This window comes from Ursus maritimus, unplaced genomic scaffold (genome assembly GCF_017311325.1).
Source record: "Ursus maritimus isolate PB19 unplaced genomic scaffold, ASM1731132v1 scaffold_15, whole genome shotgun sequence".
Taxonomy (NCBI): domain Eukaryota; kingdom Metazoa; phylum Chordata; class Mammalia; order Carnivora; family Ursidae; genus Ursus; species Ursus maritimus.
Window position 1 is genome coordinate 56,210,194 of NW_024423897.1, and position 23,210 is coordinate 56,233,403.

At 44.1% G+C, this 23,210-nt stretch overlaps 1 protein-coding gene across 1 annotated transcript in view; it reads left to right on the forward strand.

Moving 5' to 3' along the window:
* The window catches only part of SEMA5A (semaphorin 5A), a 482,957-nt gene that overhangs the window by 143,376 nt on the left and 316,371 nt on the right, over positions 1–23,210 (forward strand). The window contains exon 2 of the mRNA XM_040630558.1: positions 22,804–23,001. Within this exon, the coding sequence (XP_040486492.1) occupies positions 22,881–23,001 (121 nt within the window). The 5' untranslated portion in view covers positions 22,804–22,880. The remainder of the gene's footprint in view (positions 1–22,803; positions 23,002–23,210) is intronic.

A 23,210-nucleotide genomic window follows, 5' to 3' on the forward strand; every position in this document is an offset into this window, starting at 1 on the left:
ATGAGCGTGGAATGTTTTTCCATCTTTTTGTGTCTTCTTCAATGTCTTTCATCAGTGTTCTGTAGTTTCTAGAGGATAGATCCTTTACCTCGTTGGTTAGATTTATTCCAAGATATCTTATCGTTTTTGGTGCAGTTGTAAATGGAATTGATTCCCTAATTTCTCTTTCTACAGTTACATTGTTAGTGTGTACGAGAGCAACTGATTTCTGTGCATTTATTTTGTATCTTGCCACATTACTGGATTGCTGTATGAGTTCTAGTAATTTGGGGGTGGAGTCTTTTGGGTTTCCACATAAAGTATCATGTCATCTGCAAAGAGAGAGAGTTTGACTTCTTCTTTGCCAATTTGAATACCTTTTATTTATTTATTTTTTTTGTTGTCTGATTGCTGTTGCTAAGACTTCTACTCCTATGCTGAACAATAGTGGCGGGAGTGGGCATCCTTGTCGTGTTCCCGATCTTAAGGGAAAGGCTCTCAGCTTTTCCCCATTGAGAATGATATTTTCTGTAGGCTTTTCATAGATAGTTTTTACGAAATTTAGGAATGTACCCTCTATCCCTACACTCTGAAGGGTTTTAATCAAGAAAGGGTGCTGTATTTTGTCAAATGTTTTTTCTGCATCGAGAGGACCATATGATTCTTGTCTCTTCTCTTATTAATGTGTTCTATCACACTGATCGATTTGTGATACTATCCCGTTTTGATCATTACAGCTTTGTAATATAACTTGAAGTCTGGTACTATGATGCCTCCAGCTTTGCTTTTCTTTCTCACAATTGTTTAGGCTAGTCAGGGTCTTTTTTGGTGCCAAACAAATTTTAGGATTGTTTGCTCTAGTTCTGTGAAAAATGCTGCTGGTATTTTGATAGAGATTGCATTAAATGTGTAGATTGCTTTGGGTAGTATAGACATTCTAACAATGTTTGTTCTTCCAGTCCCTGAGCTTGGAATATCTTTCCACTTCTTTGTGACCTCTTCAATTTCTTTCATCAGTGTTTTACTGTTTTCAGAGTTGCAAAAGTTCTTGCCACTTTTTGGTTAAGTTTATTCCTAGGTACTTTATTATTTTTCATGTAATTGTAAATGGGATTTTTTCCCTTAATTTCTCTTTCTACTGCTTCATTATTTGTGTACAGAAAATGCAGCAGATTTCTGTATGTTGATTTTGTATCCTGAGAGTTTACTGAATTTATCAGTTCTAGTAGCCTTTTCATGGAGTCTTTTGAGTTTTCTATATATATTATCCTGTCATCTGTAAATAGTGAAAGTTTTACTTCTTCTTTACCAATTTGGATGCCTTTTATTTCTTTTTGTTGTCTGATTGCTCTAGGTAGGACTTCCAATACAATGTTGAATAAAAGTGGTTAGAATGGACATCCTTGTCTTGTGTCCTGACCTTAGCGGGGAAGCTCTTAGTGTTTCCCCATTGAGGATGATGTTTGGGGTGGGTTTTTCATGTAAGGCCTCTATTACGTTCAGGTAAGTTCTCTCTCAACCTACTTTGTTGAGGGCTTTTATCATGAATGGATGTTGTACTTTGTCAAATGCTTTTTCTGCATCTATTGAAATGATCATATAGTTTTTATCCTTTCTCTTATTGATGTGATGTATCACATTGATTGGTTGGCAAATACTGAACCACCCTTACAATGCAGGAATAAATCTCACTTGATCATAGTGAATGGATAAAGAAGATGTGTGTGTACACACACACACACACACACACACACACACACTGGAATATTATTCAGCCATAAAAAGAATAAATCTTGCCATTTGCAACTACGTGGATGGAGCTAGAGAGTATAATGCTAGGCAAAATCAGAGTGTCAGAGAAAGACAAATACCATATGATTTCACTCATACGTGGAATTTAAGAATGAAAACAAATGAGCAATGGAAAAAAGAGAGAAAGAGAGAGGAACCAAGAAACAGACTCTATTTTAAAGATTTGAGAGGGAGAGAAAGAGAGAGAGTGAGCGAGCACGAGTTGGGGGAAGGGACAGAAGGAGAAAAGAGAATCCTTAAGCAGACTCCCTGCTGAGCACGGAGCCCTGTGGGGGCTTGATCCCAGTATCCTGAGATGACTTTAGCAGAAACCAAGAGTTGGATGCTTACCTGACTGAGCCACCCAGGCACCAGTAGACTCTTAACTCTGGAGAACAAATTGATGGTTACCAGAGGGTAGGGGGTAGGGGGATGGGTGAAATGGGATGAAGGAGGGCACTTGTAATGAGTACTGGGTGATGTATGAAGTGTTGAACCACTGTATTTTACACCTTAAACTAATATAAGTCTGTTACCTACACTGGAATGAAAATAAAAACTTAATAACAAATTTGCTTTGCCCTCCAAAGCAAATGTCAATTTCATCTTGGTTTCTCTATGGCTCTTTTACTTTTTACGTAGACCAGTTAGCTCATCCCTGCTCCCCATCTATGTCAGGCTAATGGGAACTTGGCCAATGAAAAGCTTGGTATACGAAGAGCCCTCTCCTTCCTGGCTCCCCAGTCACCACTATCACGTAATGCCACTGCCGAGGCCCCTCTTCCCCGAAACTGGAAAGATACACCAAAGTCCCCTCTTGGAATGAGCCATACCCCAACTTTCTTTTTTACCTTTAGCTTCTGCTACTGGAACTTGGTAGCCTGAGTTGGAGTTTAGAATTGGCTTTTTATAACAGCTTGATTTATAATTCACATACAATAAATTTCATCATTTTAAGGTTTACTGCACTTTTCATATATTCTTAGAGTTGTGCAACAGCCACTGCTTAACTTTGAATATTTTCATCACTGCAGAAAGAACACTGTACCTATCCATGAAAACTCCCCATCCCCCCTCCCCTTAACCCCTGGCAACCACTCATCTGTATTCCGTCTCTATGGATTTGCCTCTGGCAGACATTTCATACAAATGCAGTCAAACAATATGTGGCCTTTTGTGACTGGTTTTCCCCTTAGCATAATGTTTTCAAGGGTCATCCGTGGTGTAGCATGTGTCAGCACTTTGTTCCTTTTTCTAGCTGAGTGATGTTACACTGCAGGATATATCGCATTTCTCTATCCATTTAGTTGATGGGCATTTGGATTATTTCTACTTTTTTGGACCATTATGAAAAGCACTGCTATTACCATTCATGTACAAATTTTTGTGTGGACATATATTTTTATTTTTCTTAGGTATATACCTAGGAATGAAATTACTGTGTCATTAGAATTTTTACAGACACAAATACTTGAGTAGCATCTTACATTTGAGATATAGCACACACGTTACAGAGTTTAAAAAATGTGGTGCTTTCCCCATTGGTGTTGGTAAATTATGGTTGCAGCATCGTCAGCAATCTAGAGCACTGGGGACTAGGACTGCACAGTGGTTTTGAGTCAAACCCAAGTGAATTCAAGTTCTGGCACTGCTTTCTAGGCTGACGGTAACCTTGGGCTAGAAGGTTGAGATCTTTGAATCATAGTTTCTTGTCTGGATTAAACCCACGTCTGTGATTCTCAAGCTGTCCTAGTTTATTTCAAAAGGTTTTCATGTCATTGCATGCAGAAAATGGTAACGTTTCTGTGGATAAAATTGGTAAACTGGGGAGACTTTTCACCTGGAGGCTAAGGGGTTGGTCCCTGGCACACCTGACTTGGAGTTCTTCAGTATCCAGCTATGTTCAATTCTTCTCCACTGTGACTCTCATCTGTTGGGAAATTGTTTCTTCAGTGTGTCTGCACTCAAATTTAAAAAAATATATATTTTATTTATTTGAGAGAGCGAGAGAGAGAGAGAATACATAAGCAGGACGAGGGGCAGAGGGAGAGGGAGAAGCAGACCCACTGCTGAGTAGGGAGCCTGACTCGGGCTCGATCCCAGGAGCTTGGGATCGTGACCAGAGCTGAAGGCAGACGTTTCACTGACTGAGCCACCCAGGCGCCCCAGTGTGTCTGTACTCTTGCCTCTTCCTGGAACCTCTCGTATTTTAATCTGTGAGAATCACCATTAATCACTAGAGAAAGATGTTGGACAACAAACTAAGCGTTTGAAGGGTTATGAATTCATTGTGTTTTATCTTCACTGTGGCGTGTGGAGGACACTCACAAGATTACTGAAGACTCTGGCAACGGTGCTTTTGAACACTTTAGCTCTGAGTTCCACGTAGAAAGGTAAGGTGGACCCCTACCAGCATTCATTATTTGATCTGGCATTTGATGCCACACTGTTGTCATATTTTTCCCTAGGCTTCGGAACATCATGTTGTTTTTCTTGATTTGTTTTATTTTGTGCTTGCTTAGTCAGTAGGTCTTTCATCAGCGTGGAGTTTAGGTAAAACATCGAATTTAAATTCTGGATTCCTGCTGTGAGTAAAATCGTTGGCTGTGTGGAGTTTCCTCTAGAGAATTGGGCATAGCATCTCTTTCGATTTGATTTTTCTCTGGGGATTATAGCTCTGATCAGCTCTCCCCTTAGAATAGGACCACCCGTACACCACAGGAGTTCTGAGGGTGCTGGCCCTCTAGCCCTGATTAGAGAAAAGAACTCTGGTCCTTTTAAAAAGAATTAAAGGTTGTCTTTGACACCATCGCTCCGATTCTTGCTGGTTTCCAAGCACAACCACGTGTAACAAATGTGTCCAGGCTGGACTTAACAGATAGAACTTCTTCTGTCCTGGGGGGTGGGAAATGAATCAGTGAGGGGGCTTATGTCAATTCATCTTGATTCTTCTCTGTAGCATTTTCTTAGCAAATAATACATGTAATTTTTTTCTGATGATGGTAATCACACATTCCCATTTGCAGTAAACTTGCAGAAACCATCCCCCAAAGTAAGAAACAATTACGCAGACCCACATATCTCAGAACATGCTAACGATTGGGTGTGTTTTCCTCCAGATGTTAGTGGTAACAGTGAAGATCCACATTGTCGTATCTAACAATTATTGAGCACCTACCGTGGGCCTGGCGTTGTTCTGAGTGTTTCATGTTGAGGAGAACAGTGAATCTTCACAGACCACAGAGCAAGGCACAGAGGTGGTCCCCACCCGAAGATGGAAACAGAGGGCACACAGCCACCAAGAGGCAGAGCTGGGATTGACATCCCGTTTACAGTCAGACACGGAGACCAGGCTGCCCGTGTTTGTTTCTAAGTTTACATTTCACTGTGAGAATGTGTGTGTGCAAGCCTGTGAGCATGCATCGTGGGTGTGCCCTTCCTCCACGTGTGTGAATTTGTTTATATGTGCCACACACAGTTTATTTTCTGCCAATACACTGAATATTATTTCTTGCGGCCTTGTCATTTCTTTTACAGATAGTCTGTCTTCCCAATGTAGTTAATTTGTAAGAAGCCATTTTCTTCTCTCCAAATAGAAGCTTCCATTAAATCATGATTGTGACACTTAACCATATATTTCAAGGCCAGTCTTTGCTGACCTGAAAGATGAATGCTTTTGGAGCAGGTTCGGCAAAGTGTATGAGTCCTTTTAAGGCCCTTAAGGTTTTCCAGTGTCTGTATGGGTGTGTTTTGGTGTGGCAGATCAGTAAACTGTTCAGTTAAACAGCCGTAGCCACCGCCAGCTGCCTCATGATTGTGTTTTAAAAATGGCCATCCAGCCAATCCTGGATTTCACCAGGTAGAGGCAAACTTTTTTTGGACTTCTCAAGCAGGCAGCTTTGTTCCACAACTTGCCAGTCCCTTGAGATCTGGGGTTAGTGACCGAGCTAGATGGCTCTGTGTGTGATTCCCTGTGAGCAGGTGTCCTCAGCCAGCGAGCTCTGTGCCTGGAACATCTGATTTTCCAGAATGAGTGTTTGTGCATAAAAGCACCACCCCATCACCTCCAGTCTCATCTCCGTGGTTGATGAGCTGCTGTTTGTGGTGCTGTGGTTGTAACCAGAGAGAACTGCAGGAATTTTCCAGAACAGTGGGCTTAAGCATAATATTTGCCTCTCGCATTGATGTTAGAGAGAGTACATCACTTTCTTCTTACTCTTAACCAGAAACACGACCTAGTGCTTCTCAACAAAACAAACGGGTGTGCTAGCTTTCCTGTAATGGATTCACAGGGATGTGTTACTCACCGAGCTAAAGTGGCGGATTAGAGGACAGAAACCCAGGACAGCCGCGTCAGGATGGAAACCATTTATCAATGCCTGTGTGCCTGAGCATTTCTCTTCAGTGTAAGCAGAGAGCTTTGCATAATATGGTTTATCAGTCAAGGCTGATAAAACCAATTTCCTTAGGCAAGAGTGAAGTTTTTTTTCCCCCCTATGGAAAATGAATCTAGAAAGGAAAGGAGTGGGAGGTCCCAGCTGTAGAAATGTCTGTCACTGACTGCCAGTTCATGCCTGTGTGCCTAACTCTTCCTCCCTGGACTGTAAATGAGAATAGGAGTTTCCTGTGGTTGTGGTGAATACTCAGGGGAAGTTGGCCTCTGCTCTGTCAGCATCTGTGGCTTCTAACCATCCCTCCTTCACACCTGCACTGCCTCTGTCCTGCCGCTGCTCTCCCCACGATGTCCTCCCCCCTACACCCCCGAGTCAGCCTGAACGGAATCTAGATACGCGCATTAGGGCTCCTGTCCGTGAGTTAATCCATAAAGGTCATCTTACTACACTCATTTGTTTTAAACCTGAATGTTTTTACTCACTTTAAATTATTTAAAAAAATAAAAGGTTGTTGGAAATTCAAGTTACCTGGAAGCAAATGAAATACCTCCACTTCCTAGGACTAATGCAGGTTTGTTTGCATCTACAAACATATAAATGGAAATTATTTGGTTTGTTTGTTTGTTTACTTATTTATTTATTTTTTAAAAGATTTTATTTGTTCGGAAAGAGAGAGCAGGAACAGTGCAGAGGGACCAAGGGAGAGAGAGAGAGAAGCAAGCTCCCCGCTGAGCAGGGAGCCTGATGCGGGACTCAATCCCAGGACCCTGGGATCATGACCTGAGCCGAAGGCAGATGCTTAACTGGCTGAGGCACCCAGATGCCTATTTAGTTTATTTTAGTCATAGGTTGGTCCTTTCTCTCATTTATCTCTGTGTAGAAAAATAAATGTGTATACTTTATTATTTTTTCAATCAATGAAATTATTAGATTTTTAAAAATTGAAGTGTAATAGACATAGGCCATGCATACATCCTAGTGATTCTGGATTTCTATACATTATGAAACGATCCCCATGATAAGGCTGGTCATCCTCTGTCACCATACACAGTTTTTTTTTTTTAAATTTAATTTTATTTAAATTCATTTAATTAACATACAGTATATTATTAGTTTCAGAGGTAGAATTTAGTGGTTCATCAGTTGCATGTAACACCCAGTGCTCATGACATCATGTGCCCTCCTTAATGCCCATCACCCAGGTACACCCCTCTCCCCTCCAGCAACCCTCAGTTTGTTTCCTATAGTTAAGAATCTCTTATGGTTTGTCTCCCTCTCTGATTTCATCTTATTTTATTTTTCCTTCTCTTCCCCTATGATCCTTGGTTTTGTTTCTTAAATTCCACATACACATGAGATCATATGATAATTTTATTTCTCTGGTTGACTTATTTCACTTAGTATAATACCCTCTGGTTCCATCCATGTCATTGCAAATGGCAAGATTTCATCTTTTTGATGGCTGAGTAATAGTCCATTATATATCTATATATCTATATCTGTATCTACAGATACAGATCTTTATCCATTCATCTGTCAGTGGACATCTGGGCTCTTTCCATAGTTTGGCTGTTGTGGTCATTGCTGCTTTAAACATTGGGGTACAGGTGCCCAAACATAGAATACTATGTTTGTATTCTTTGGGTAAATACCTAGTAGTACAATTGCCTGGTTGTAGGGTAGCTCTATTTTTAACTTTTTGAGGAACCTCCAAAATTATTTTTTTTAAGATTTTATTTGTTTGGGAGAGCAAGAGTATGAGTCAGGGGAGGGGCAGAAAGAGGGGCAAGCAGAGTCCCCGCAGAGCCCAGAGCCTGATGCGGAACTCGATCCCAGGACCCTGAGATCATGACCTGAGCCGAATTCAGACATTTAACCAACTGAGCCACCCAGGTGCCCCTGACACCATACAAGGTTATTACAGTATTATTGACTGTATTCCCTACGGTGTGCATTACACCCCCACGACTTACTTGGTTTATAACTGCAAGTTTGTGCCTCTTAATCTGCTTTACCTATGTCACCCTCCCCCAACCTTCCCGCGCTGGTAACTGTTAGTTTGTTTTCTGTACCCATGAGTCTGTTTCTGTTTTGTGTTGTTTACTCATTTATTTTGTTTTTAAGATTCCCATACAAGTGAAATCATATGTTACTTGTCTTTATCCATCTGACCCATTTTGTTGGGCATCATACCCTCTAGGTCCATCCGTGTTGTGGCAAATGGTAAGATTTCATTCTTTTTATGGCTGAATGATATTCTCTGTCTGTATCAGATCTTCTTTCTGCATTCATCTATCCATGGACACTTTGGTTGCTTCCATAGCTTGGCTGTTGTAAGTCATGCTGCGATGGACATAAGGGTGCATATGTTTATGTCAGCGTGTGGAGTTTTACTACATTGGGTTTACAAGCTGCGTCATATTTAATAGTATGGATGGGCCATAATTTAATTGATCTCATTACAAATAACTTGGTCTTTGCATTTCAGACAGGTAAATGCATTTGCTATCTTACCTCCATTCTCAGTAAATTCTACCCTGAGACATTATTCCGTTTCTCTGTGAAAAGTTCTATCTTTTTATTTCCAGTACATTCACATAATTCCTGTACTTTCAAAATTCACCTGCTGCCCAGTGTCCCTTCTATATTAGCCTGCCACTTCTTTCCAGTATTTGTTAATGGTCGGTTGGTGCATTCGGTCAACAAACATTAGATACTTTCTATGTGCAGATACTGTGATATCTTTGAGGGGCTACAGTAATGGGGGGGTGCTTTGTCCTTGCCTGACCCTGCTACACTGCAGGGATGCCATGTCACGAGGCAGAAGAAGCCAGAGTCTGTGGCAGAGTGACCTGAGGGCCATGGCTTTAGCAGCCTAAAGAGGTGTGGACGAGGTGCCCTTGCTTTCTCAGTGGGGAAATGGTCACATGAGTAGGAGCATTGGTGTTTGATCTGGAGCTCGGAGGGCCTTGAGGTTCGCATACAGACCAGGAAGGCTGTGTTTGAGGCTGAAGGGTGGATGTGGGAAGCGTGGGGCGCGAGCAGAATTAGTGAGTGCTTGAATTTGATCTGGGTGGCTTGATAGGGGAAGTCAATGAGGAGCAGACTGACCTCTGCAGCCCATTCAACATCCGTTCATTTTCCCGTTAGTACTGCTGTGATGTTTCTGTGGACATTTCCTTGCTTTCTCATATACCTGTGACAAATTCAAAATATTATTCACTTTTTAAAATTTGCAGTAAATATGGATTTACTATATTCTATATTATCCTTGACTTTTTTTTTCTCCCAGCATTATGTATCTAATATTCATTTATGTTGTGTGCGGCTGGTGTCCATTCGTGTTCCTTGTGATCTAATATGCCACACAAATTTGCATTCTCTTAGTGGACACCTGTATTGCTTTCAGTGTTTTGCAAGTATGAACAATGCTGATGCGTCTCCTGGGCAGGTGTCGAATTATGCTCTGAAACAACTGACCTGCTTTTGTCATCCCCCGATAGATAGGAAGGCACTCATTTGATTTTTAGAGTTCTTTCTTTCTTTCTTCCTTCCTTCCTTTCTTTCTTTTTCTTTCTTTCTTTCTTTCTTTCTTTCTTTCTTTCTTTCTTTCTTTCTTTCTTTCTTTCTCTTTCTTTCTTTCTCTCTCTCTCTCTCTCTCTCTCTCTCTCTTTCTTTCTTTCTTTCTTGACTTTATTTATTTGAGAGAGAGAGAGCAATGTGCAAGAGGGGGAGGGTCAGAGGGACAAGCAGACTCCCCTGCTCACCAGGGAGCCCGACGTGAGACTTGATCCTGGGACTCCAGGATCATGACCTGAGCCGAAGGCAGTCGCTTAAGCAACTGAGCCACCCAGGCGCCCTGAGATTTTTATTTCTGTAAGATATCAAACACATTTATCTTTTTGTAAGTAGTTCTTACTTGTTTCTATTGATTTAAACTTTTTGGGGGCTTCCTAATTGCTAGGGATGACTCTGTGTCATATCAGATAAACTCATCTAATTTTGAGCCCTGGTTTTGATCTCCATGTTACAGATGGTGGCACCTGAGGCCTGAGGCTCGTGTTGGAGCTAGTGGGGACCCAGGTGCTCTGGGTCCCGAGTGTGGACTGGCGTCCCCGCAGTGCTCTTCTCCTCCACCTGTTGGGGGGCGGGGCGGGTCACTGGGAAGTTGTAGGCAGTTCTTCACCTTTTGCAAGATAGGAGCAGAAATCAGACCTCCCGCAGCTCTGTCTAACCCCCTTCACCGCTGGGGAATGACTTGTCAAATTGATGCAACCTGACGTTCCTTTGTCTGGACTTAAACTTAGAAATCCTTGCTTTTGCGTTTTCACGAACACACCCACCATCGCTTGGCTTTTAATATTTTGAAATACGGGGCTTAAAACACTTAGAGATGACTTTTCAGTGATGGAGGCCTTTCTCATGGTGTCCTGGATGACCTTTCCACATACATCTCTGGCTAATGAACTGAAGAATAAAATACCATATGTTCACAGCACGTCTGCATTTCACAGCATCGCATTATGTGCTAATCATTCGATGCTTTTGTCGTCGTGAATTCAGGGTCTTCATTGACTTGTTCTTGTGAAATCTCACCTAACAGGCTGATTCCCTGCCAGTGAACTTGTCATTTTCCATAGAAATTCTCCTGAAACTTGCCATGAGCACTACTCAGTGGCACTGGCAGAAAGTGTGGGTCTGCACAGTGACGTTTTCCATCACTTGGACAAAGACCGTCTTGGATTCTATCCCCTCTAGTACCTAGTCCGTCAGTCAATAATATTTATTATGTGTCATACCATCTTCTAGGCCCTGGGGATATCAAATGAACAGAACTAATGCTTAGTTCAAGGCTTATATCTGAGTAGGTTAAACAGGCCATAAACAAATATGTCAGTTGAGTGATTTCCAGTAGCTTGAAGTGACAAGAAGAGAAAAATCACAGAATCTGGTGGAGAGTGAGACACAGTGCTGTAGCTGGCCTGGTCGGGGATGCCATTCAGTGGGTGACATTTGAGAGAATGAGAAAGGAGGCAGTTTGGAAGGACCTAGAGAAAAGACTTCCGGACCCACATGCCAACAGGTGCTGTCTGAAAGGTGATGAGATTGGTGAGTAAAAGGACCAGAGAGGAGGTCCAGGCATGTGTGTGTGTGCGTGTGTGTGTGTGTGCGCGCACACACATTTGTGTGACCTGGGCATGGGACCCGAGGGTGCTGTCGAAGGTGCTGAAGTGGGTGGGGCCGACGCCAAAGGAATTCTTGGTTGGGGTCAAGGGTTTGCATTTGTGGGAGGTTGCGAACGGAGGTTATTTTGAGGCTTTAAACAGGGAAAACACCTAATCTGATTAACTCTTACCCCCTTTTAATATAGTCTTACTGCAGCTACATACATTCCTTTAAAAATACAGAGATTCTTTTATTACAGTTTTTTTCCCAGCTTTATTGAGGTGTAATGACAAACATGGAATATTTTTATGATGTGCAGTGTGATGTTTTGATATATGTATACAGTATAAAGTGATTCTCCCTAAGCAACACATCCACACTTTACATAGTTACGTGTGTGTGTGTGTGTGTGTGTGTGTGTGGACATTTAAGGTCTTCTCTCCTAACAAATTCAAGTTTACAATACAGTCTCATTAACCGTAGTCACCGTGCTCTACTCGGGATGGGCAGAACTTACTCATCTTGCCTGGCTGGAACTTTGTCCCCCTCGATTGACTTCTCCCTGTTTCTCCCACCACCCCAGCCCCTGGCAGCTACCATTTTACTCTCTGCTTCTATAAGTTAGACTTTTTCGGACTCCTTACAAAGATTACTCCAGTTACAACATAGAGAATGGACTGTTGAGGCGGCGAGAGTGAAAAGCCCCAAGACTGACTAGAGGGGCTCCTGCTGAGTCCAGGTGAGAGATGAAGCGGTTTAATCTGGGACTGCAGCTGTGGAGACAAGGGAAGAGGACAGGGGCGTGATCCAGTTGGCACAGTTCTTTGATGGTTTACAGTGTCCTGTGGGGAAATGAGGGAAAACTAAATGCCTCTAGCTGTGAACTGAGGCAGGAAGCAGATTTGGGGAGAGTCAGTGGTTCCTTTGGTCCATGTTGGGTTGGAGGTAATTCTTTGTCACTCAAGTAGAGGTGACAAGCAGATGGAAGTTGCAGTTTGGGGACAGGGGGAGGAGGCTGAGGGAGGAATGTCTATTCACCAGGTGATGGATCTTTCCCTACGTCATGAGTCCCCCGAGAGGGTGTGGGGTAGTGGCCAGAGGACGACACGGGACACCGGGAAGCCTATCCCTGATGTGCAGAGGCGGCGGCTCTTTATCGTTGGCTGGACTGAATCTTGCTCAGGGAGGACTCTGGCTCTAGCATCGGTGAATCATGCTGCAGCAAGTTATTTAGTGAAATCTCTGTCCCCACGGAAACACATACACAGGCCGATCACGACGTCGGCTGGTAGAAATGAGCATCTTCTGATCCTTTCAGCCAGGGTATCCCACAGCTCCCAGTCCCTAGTCAGTAAGTGACCAGTGCAGGAACGTGGGCAAGACGGCGGTGGCATCTGCAGAACAGCGGGGTGAACCTGGGCTTCGAAGCCAGGGACTTACCTGCGAAAGGTTTTAGTTCTTCTGTTTACTTGGGAGGCCTCCTTCCTTGAGTCTCCATATCTGTGAAATAGGAAGGAATGGTCATACTGATTTTACAGGTTTAGCTTAGCAAAAAAAGAGATATACTCTTACTGTGCAGAAGCACAGAACCTTCTCTGCAGTTTCTTAAATTTTCTTCTTTTCTGATTGGTGGAATCTCTGATTTTGATATGATATGTCTTAGTTTTTTTTCATTTTAGTGATGATTTCCTATTCTTGTTTTTATTTTACTTTTTTTTTTTAAGAGAGGGAGAGAGAGAGAGCGAGTGAGAGTGAACAGAGGAGGAGGGACAGAGGGAGAGGGAGAGAGAATCTTAAGCAGGCTCCATGCTCAGCGCGGAGCCTAAGACCCAGAGATCATGACCTGAGTCAGAATCAAGCGTCGGATGCTTAACCGACTGAGCCACCCAGGCGCCCCACTTATTCTTGTTTTTAATAAACTGACCCCAAAATCACAATTATAGTAGTCCCCCCCCTTATTTCTGGGGATATGTGCTAAGACCCTCAGTGGATGCCTGAAACCACAAATAGTACCGAATCCTATATATTCTATGTTTTTTTATAATACATATCGATGATAAAGTTCAGTTAGTAAATTAGGCATGGTAAGAGATTGACAACAACAGCTGATACTAAGAGATCAATTATAACAACATACTGTGATAAAAGTTATGTGAATGTGGTCTCTCCCAAAATATCTTATCGTCCTATACTCGGCTGTCTTCTTGTGATGGTGTGAGGTAAGGAAATGTCTGTCTGATGCGAGGAAATGTGGTGAGTGGTGTAGGCACTGTGACGTCCTGTGAGGCTACTGTTGACCTTCTAACTGTATGTCGGAAGCGGGATCATCTGCCTCTGGACTGGTTGGCCGCAGGTGGCTGGGACTACGGACAGTGGAGCCACGGATGGGTGGGGAGGATGTCTGCAGTGCTCCTGAGGCCTGCTTTGTTTTTTATTTTATTCAGATTGAAGATAGTGACAGATTTGAATAAACTCAGCTGTATCAACGTGACATATCGGATCCATTGGGCTGAATAGGTGTTGTTGGATATCAGACACAAAAGTCGTTCCCAACTAAAATCTGAAAACAATAAATCAGGAGACTTTTCATTAAATAATGCTGGTTTTTTCAAGTGTACCAGCAGTCCATTTTATGTAAATATATTTGATAATATTTCAAGGTATTTTTCACCGTAGAATAATGAATTTGATGAATCATTTCTCCCATAAATTATAATATCCTCCTTTTTCTGTCCTCTGACTTTTCAAGTGTTTCCAAGGAGTTATGGTGTTCAGAGTAGCTTATTCGATCCCCTCAGGGTTCACGCACTTTGGTTATGTCTTCCATGTGCTTTCGTGTTTCGAGGCCCAGGAGACTTCCTCTTCTCGGCCGCTCTGCCTATAATAATCCCTTCATCCCTTTGACCATTAATTGGAAAATTATGACATTTAGAAAGGACATTCCTCAAAACCATGGGAATCCTTGTATTTGGACCAGATGTTCAGGGAATTTTAATAGAGGAATCAAACATCTGTGACAGCGACGAGCAGAGTCACGGACGAAAGGAGAGCGTGCGCAGCATATTGATGGGTGTAAACATTGTGAGGAAGGTGGAGAGGTGTTCGTGGATTTGCATTATTTTTTTCACCATTAATTCATTTCTTTTTTTTTTTTTAAAGATTTTATTTATTTATTTGACAGAGATAGAGACAGCCAGCGAGAGAGGGAACACAAGCAGGGGGAGTGGGAGAGGAAGAAGCAGGCTCATAGCGGAGGAGCCTGACGTGGGGCTCGATCCCACAACGCCGGGATCACGCCCTGAGCCGAAGGCAGACGCTTAACTGCTGTGCCACCCAGGCGCCCCCATTAATTCATTTCTTTAGCAGTGATTGTTTGTCTCTCCTATGTCTCGTAGTGTCCAGAGGTTGAGATTTTCCACAGCCTTGTTTAGAGTGAGACAGAAGCACAGGTAATGGTGGTTTCCAGTGATTAAGGCTGTAATCGAGATGAGTGTTGATGTACAGTGGGGCCAGGTGAGGAACGTGAACTCTGAGATGAAACTTAATGATAGAGAGTCAGGAAACCCATCAAGAAATATCTGACATTGGACAGGGGAGAAATAGAGGGGTTGGTTCAGGTGGTGTGGAGGGCATGACTGGATATGGGTAGGGAAAGAGTTGTCAAGATGTAGTGACGAGATGCCAGGGGAGCTTTGGAAAGATGAAGGAGGGAGAAGATGGCAGGTGAGTCCTCAGACGATGGGTCTGATATCTGAGTAAACGGTGTAGCTAACCGTGAGAGGAAATGGGCACGAAGGAGGCAGTTGGTAAGGACAGATAATGAGGTCACCTTTAGGTGAGTACCTCTACCATATTTGTGTGAAAATGTATATTTTGATTTATGTATCTGGGTTATGTGCAGAGGTCTCGAAGAGAGTGACAGATTTGGAAGTCACCAGGTTTTGGAAAGTATGTAAAGTCATGTGAGTTTGAAGACACAGGCCCCTGGGAGTGTGCAGATGGAGAAGAAATGAATGTTCAGGGGAGATTGGGGTGTACCTTTATTTCAAGGGAAGACTGAGAAGTGAGAGTCCTGGATGTGCTCACAGGGAGACTGGCGTGTTAAGGAAACCAGGGGGGCGGGGGTTGGGAGATATTCAAGGGGATAGTCAGTGGGCGCAAATGCCGCGGAGATACCCAGCTGCATGAACTCGCTGGGTTGGCAGTGACGAGGTGACGGGTGATGCTGGTCAGTCATGAAGACACAACGGTGGGTCCTTCTCTCCTGCCACCATTGCATACTGTTGCATGTTGGCATACATGTTGCACCTTCTGGGTGACAAGGAAAAAAGTGGCACTCCAGGTCCTGCTTAGGTGAACTAAACACCAATGGGTGGGGGGTGTCTGGGTGGCTCAGTCGGTGAAGCGTCTGCCTTCAGCTCGGGTCATGATCCCTGGGTCTTGGGATTGAGCCCTGCATGGGGCTCCCTGCTCAGTGGGGAGTCTGCTTCTCCCTCTCCCTCTGCTGCTTCTCCTGCTTGTGCTGTCTCTCTCTCTTCAATACAGAAATAAAATCTTTAAAAAAATTAAAACCTATGGGAGCTGTGAACAGTAATTTATCCACCATGAGTCATTTATCACTTGATTTCTTATTGTGTCCATATTGAATTTCCTGCCTTGGGGAAAGGTCTCTGGATAAATCTTTTAGAAATTGTTGATATAGTTGTGTTGCCTTGAAGGGCCCATTATTTTTCTTTTCTTTCTTCCCTCTCTCTCTCCCTCATTCTTTTCTCCCTTTCTTTCTTTTCTCTCTCCCTTTCTTTCTCTCCCTTCCTTCCTCCCTCCCTGTCTTCCTTCCTTTCCTCCTTCCTTTCTTTCTTTCTCTCTCTTTTCTTTTTTTTTTTTAAAGATTGTATTTATTTATTTGACAGGGAGAGAGTGCACACAAGCAGGGGGAGTGGCAGGCAGAGACAGAAGGAGAAGCAGGCTTCCCATTGAGCAGGGAGCCTGAAGTGGGGCTCGATCCCAGGACCCTGGGATCATGACTTGAGCTGAAGGCAGACGTTTAACCATCTGAGCCACCCAGGCGCTCGCTTGCTTGCTTCCTTCCTTCCTTCCTTCCTTCCCTCCCTCCCTCCCCTTTCCCTTTCCCTTTCCCTTTCCCTTTCCCTTTCCCTTTCCCTTTCCCTCTTCCGCTTCCTCTTCCTCTTCCTCTTCCTCTTCCTCTTCCCCTTCCCCTTCCCCTTCCTTCCTTCCTTCCTTCCTTCCTTCCTTCCTTCCTTCCTTCCTTCCTTCCTTCCGGGCCTCTGGTTGCTTTAGCTAGCACAGAAGTGGATTGAGTGAACTTTCACTTAGTTTGAAAACCTGCTGACAGATAAAATTAATATTGCCTTTGTGTAAATAATAATTTTATCTAATGGACTTCATTTATTTTTATGGTTCCTCCAGGCAATCTGGAGCTAAACAAGGGGAAAAAGGCAAAACGGTAATAACAGTTCCCTTTGAAGAGAGATATAAAACAAGGTCACTGGAGCTGAACCATTATTGAAATGTATAAAAATCGTTTAATGTTGTTTTTTCCCAATTTATATCATGAGGTCATTTTATATAGTCATAAAACTCCATCTTATCTCAGTTCAGATAGGATAACAGTCTGCGGAACAGAACCACCTTCTTATCCAGCTATCTGCAGGTGGCAGCCAGTGGTGCCCCCGGTACGTCAGCGCAGTCCGTGTTTGCCTAAACTGTTTCTCAAAGTCATTTATGGGAAATCTTTTTCGCTGAAACTTGGCAGTCAAGGTACATGGGTTAAAATAACATAAAAAGGATCCAGTTTTTACCAAAAAAATGTATGTTAAAAATCAAAGGTGTGGTATGTTTGGGGAACATGGTGATTCTCCTCATAGACTCAACGCAATAACAAGGAGGCTTTAATTTCACTTTATTTCCCAAAGAATAAAATGTTCAGTTATTGGTTTTGAAAAAGGTTAGAAGAATCTATTTACTCGAGCACTGTGCATTAACGTAAATTTATTGTTTTATTGATTCTTCGTTTAATCCCATTTCTTGTTCAGCACCTACAATAGTTGATACTCTCGTAAAGAAAGACCGTAGATTCATTCAAGATACGTGCCTTCCAGACCTGAACACAGCCCGTGCGTTGATCCTCCTGGATCATCTGCTCATTCCTTTTTTCCGAACACTGTCCCTGGAACGTCTTCAGAAGCCATAGCTTCTGTCTTCGTTCTCCTGTGTTTTCTGAGACTTTGCTCCGACTTCTGGTTGACGATTATCAAGAGGCAGACTTTCACTTGCTTGACTGTTCTTGCCTGGACTGTGGACTGTGCGTCTTTGCCCCGCTGTGTTGGAGGGCTGTCCCTTGAGCACAGGTGACCCCCTTCAGTGTGGTTGGTTCGAGGCCACCACTCCCTTACCTGGTCTCACCTTCATTCACCTGTAGGATCCTTGACCCTGCCTGAGCCTCTGCCTTCTCAGCTATAGAGTGATCTCACCTCTTCACCTCAAATTTAGTGGGTTGTTGACTCATTTCCTGTCTCACGTGCCAAGGGACTGCACAAAGCACCTCCTGGTGTTGTTTGCTCAGGGCAAGGGATGGGTGAATTCTAAATGCTAAGTAGAACGTTGGCTGTGCGACTCCTGATTCATGCAGACGGCCGAGTGAGCATGTTGGAACGCATAGTCTTGGGACCGTAACGATGTGTTCAATCCATAATGCAATAAGTCAAACTCAGAAACAGGACAGGTTATGTGAGCCTCCGTGCAACCAGTGATGAGGAAGCAGGTACTGTAATTGGTAGCCCGTGGCTCCTGCGTAGAAGCCACCACAGGGGCTGGAGTGGGCGGCCACTGTGTGCGCAGAAGGGGGAACCAGCCTGAACCTTGGGGTCTTGGAAAGGCTCAGGCCGGCCTGGGGCCTGTGGCACCAACAGATGTACTGATGTGTGTGCGAGGCTCACTCTGAGGACCCTGGTTATGCTGGAGAGGCTGATGGGAAAGCCTTTGCAATGGGAGGAGTGGACATGGAATTAAGCGGACGGGTTGTAGGTGAAAGGGCACACTACTTTCTTTCTTTTTTTTTTTTATTGTTTTTTAAAGATTTTATTTATTTATTCGACAGAGATAGAGACAGCCAGCGAGAGAGGGAACACAAGCAGGGGGAGTGGGAGAGGAAGAAGCAGGCTCATAGCGGAGGAGCCTGATGTGGGGCTCGATCCCATAACGCCGGGATCACGCCCTGAGCTGAAGGCAGACGCTTAACCGCTGTGCCACCCAGGCGCCCGGCACACTACTTTCTTTGGAAAGCTTCGAAGGAATCCTGAGGGTTTTTGAATAGGGCAGGGCTGTTTACCTCGTAGCAACTGATGATTGCGCAACAGACACCGTATTTGGCCTTGTCAAGGGGTGCCAGGGGGTGCCGGATAGTGGAATGTTGCTTTCAGTTTGGGCGGGCCTTTAGTCTCTGGGTGAGCAGTTCATCAGATGTCTTGGAATAGGGCCAAGAGGTGGAAAGATCGATGACAACGTCAACCTTGCAGAAAGAGCTGTCTGTCCATCCCCCCCTACCAGTCGTGCCGTTTGTGTTTCTGATGTTTCCATGGACTGACTTCTCACAATGAAGAGGCACCCACGCGGCCTCAGCCCTCTGAGACAAGGACGGTTGTGCTGAGGAAGGCAGGCAGGTGTGCGCCCGGCTACCTGAGTCCCCTCGGGCAGCTCAGTGGCTCCGCTCCCTGCCCGACTCAGGCATCTTCTCTCCAATGAGAGTTCTTCAAGCTGGCAGGTAGGAGCTGGGTCGGAGGGTTTCTGTGGATTCTGAATTGCCCTGGCGGGTCTGGCCGCTTCTGAACATACAGTAGGTCTGGAGCTGAGAAGAAACACAGCCTCCCCTGCCCAGAAGTACATTAAGCTGATTTTAGGTCTGTTTTTATTAATAACTGGTTGGACTTTGTTCCCTAAGCAAAACTTCTCGTGTAAGCTTTCATTCTTTGGATTTCTTTTTTATCTGACAGCATTTTTTTTTTTTAAACTAAAAGGAACAGTCATTTTTTTGTTCGCCAAAGCCTATTCATTTGCAGTGTGGGTGTGAATGGGAAATGTTATTTATTGCACAAACACTTATATACAGAGTTTTGCTTATTTAGATGGAGCTTATAGAGGGTTCCTCCCACATCAGGAAACTCAAAGGAAGGCTTCAGGGATTTTGAAGTAGATGCCCCCAAAATGTCTTATTTTGTCGCCCAAACTAGCCTGTGGTGCTGCGTCTTCCTATTGGCAAAATCATTTTTAGCATTCAATCACCTAATATATTTTTAATTTTCCAGAGGTGCTAGGATGAAACCAAAACACCTTTTATTGAAATTGATCCTTTGAAAGTTCCTTCCTAATGTATTTCCCGGTGTAGCAAGTAGTTGTAATTAATGGGACTTCCATTTGTATTGGAATTGTGCTGAAATAAGGCAATACAAAGTCAGTTGGGTGATTTGTGTAAGTATTTTAAAATAAACTTTCAAGTGATGATAGCTTGTCTAATTTCTAAAGAGGAGAGGGATTATGATCCATATAAATCAGAAGTTCTCAACCGGGGGCGATTTGGCAATGGAGGCAATTTTGGTTGGCGCACGCGGGGCCGGTGGCGCTACTGGTGTTACGTGGGCGGAGACCAGGGATGCTGCTAAATCACGGAGCAGCTACCAGAACAAATAATTACCTGGCTCTAATTGTCAGTAGTGCTGAGACGGAGCACTAAAATCCCTGGTATAAATATGCTCCCCCAAGAGGTGAGAGCTTTATCGTATTCGGGGGAAGTTGAAATTGCCAAGTCCAGGATGCAGGGACCTGCTTTTGAGATCAACGCTGTGCGGAGGAAAAGAAGATTCAAGAAATTAGCCTCACGGGTGGCATGCTGAGAAAAGCCCACTCTAAGTGAAGACTGAATGCCCTTCCCTGGCACCTTACGGGGACAGCTGTTTAGAGTGTCTTTATCTTGAGAAAAGAGGTAGCATGTTATAGCCTGAAAATTACAAACTTCTAAAAATCACCTGTTCTCATTAAATGCACTTTCCTTAGGTTAACGTGGCCAACGTGTAATTTTGTCTCCTCACTATCAAACTCCACGTTCCATTTTAGCTGCTCTTTCCCTTGACAGGGCACATCCCGCGTCTCTGATTGTCACTTTCTGGATCCCAGGGAAGGCATGTTCCAGCACTGGCGTGATTTTTCTCTCCCTTTCCTTCCGGAGGCATCCGTGTCAGGCTGGAGACGGGAGTGATGGCTGCTATCAGTGTAGGGCGAGCCCGTGGGCAGTGGGTCTGTCTGACTGGGTTCACAGTTATCGGAAGGGGTTGGGTGTTGGCTTGGGTCTGACACATGGAAAAAGTACGTGCAAAGGAAGAATTTGCTCTTAATTCCTGGTAGACCTGAGCTGGGTCTCAGAGGCCAAGACCGGGCAGTGCCCCAGTCCAGTGGACTGGTCGCCCATGGTCCAGATCTCCTAGCCCCACCCAGGATGTAATCATTCCGAACCTCCTGAGCTGTCTCCAAATTCCTGTTTTTCTGAGCACCCAACCTGGATTTTCAGCAGCCTGCTGCCTTCCCTTGAAGATTCTCTCAGCATCTTAAACCCCACACACGTGAACCTGAATGATCATATTCTCATCTAAACAAAGTTCTTCTGTTGATTACGATATTCAGATGAGGGGCATTGCTGCTCTTGCGGTCATTTGTATTCTCTGTCTTGAGTCTGTCTGTGCCTCTTTGCTTCTTTCTCCCCAATTGTAGCAGATTCATACTTTGGAGGTTAGGAATTTGGGCAGGGCTCCACTGGGTGATTCTTTTGCTCTTGTGATGCTGAAGTTACTCGGTGGGTTTCAGCTTTGCTCACATATCAGGTGCTTTGGTGGGAATGGCTGGGAAGCTGGCCTCAGTGGGAAGGGACCCCAGGAGTCCCTGCACGCGGTCTCTGTAACATGGCTGTCTCGGGTAGTTGGACTTACAATCTGGTTTCTTGGCACCCCAGAGAATGTGCTCTAAGAGACAGGAGGTGGAAATTGCCAGGCTCTTAGGGTCTGGGCTTGGAAACTAGCATGCCATCACTTCAGTTAAATTCGACTGAACAAAGCAGTTAGAGCCAATCCAGTTTCAAGAGAACCGGCATAAAACCCGCTTTCTTGGGTTGAAGAAGCCGTGGCCATGTTTAATTTGCCCTACGTCCCCCTATCCATCACATGTTTGCCATGCTTGCGTGAATTTTTATTCACATCGATAACACTTGATGTCACAGCTTCATTTATTTTTCTTCTGTGTAGTTGCTGTAGGTTCAAATTAACTTCTCTATCTTTATGCTCTCCTCTATCCAATTTCCTGCATACTCTATTCTGAGAACAACCTTTTACGTCTCTTCAGCAGTAACTATACCATGGTGGCTTGTTGAATAGAAATGGAGACCTCAGACCTTGGTGTAGAGCCCCTTCCAGATCTTAACCCAGCCCCCTGTCTAAATTGCTTCCCACTAACTCTCCTTTTTATCTCCTGGGATCTGGCTCAAGTATGGGAAACCATTCCCCAAACCGTTCCTGGCACCTCCTTCCTCAGGAGCACGTCTTCATCCCCTTCCCTTGGCATGAAATGCACTTCCAGAATCCTCCATCTGTTGAACCTCTTTATTCTTCAGTGTGGACCTCAAACGTGAGCTCCTACGGGACACACCTTGAGTTCCTCTAAATAGTGGTAGTGCTCTCCTAAGTCCTAAAGCACGCCTGCCCCTTTCCACGGCTTTCTAACAACTTAGCTTACAGTTATTTGTACAAGCCCATCTTATTTTAAAGCTTATGAATCTTCTAAATTATTCATAATCTTTAAAGTCTCCCAGCTCCCAGCCTAGCAATTTTGTTTTACCCTGTAGGTGCTCACTATGGAGTTTTAGTTGATGTAGCCTGGATGTCCAGCCAGAAACTTTGCAGCAGGTCATCTATAAATTTCAGTGGATAAATTCACCAAATATGGGCAGTTTTTAAGAGTTGGGTAGCATAGTATCAGTCAGGTCATCGGGAAAAGACAGTGGTCATGGCATTATTAAACGGAGACTTTGGATGTCAAAAAGGGAAGGACAGGGATCCTCAGGGTTTCCACATATAGGTCTGTACTAGATGGGGGGGCGAGGAAGTTATTCCAAGGGAAAAACCATTAGCAGTCACAACTATTAAACTGCTTTCTTCAGGAGTATTGACTCGGTGCAGCTTAAACTTGAACATTTCTCCTTTTATAATAAAAGGGTTATTTCATAAAACTATGGGCAGGAAGAGAGGTCTTACCAAGACATCGTCACACGTATTTGAAATACCACCCAGATAAGGGTAGGTTGCCCAAGCACTTGGAGGCTCTCCTTTTTTAAAGATAGATGAGGCTTTACTCAAAGACCACCCACCAGAAAACCTGAACTCGTGGTCACCTAATTGTTCTCTTTTGTGTGTTTTAGGCACTTGCCCCACATGACAGGAAGACGGGCTTCTGGCTAGAAGACAAGTGCCCGGAGTCCAAGGCCATCTGCCCACCATGAAGGGGACCTGCGTCATTGCGTGGCTTTTCTCCAGCCTGGGGTGGTGGAGACTCGCCCAGCCGGAAACAGATGCATCTCAGTGCCAGACAACGGAGCACCCGGTCATTTCCTATAAAGGTGAGGGGCAGGCACCCCCGGGCCGCAAGGGCACCACTTACATGCACTTCCCATGTTCAGTGACAGAGAGTACCACTGGTTATTGCTCTGTCGTTCTGTGACTGTTGTTTTAGACATCATTCAAAATATGAGCAAAAATACAGAATCCTCCATTGCAAGAATTTCCTATCCTGAACTGGTCACTTTGATCTTGAGAAGAATTCAAAATT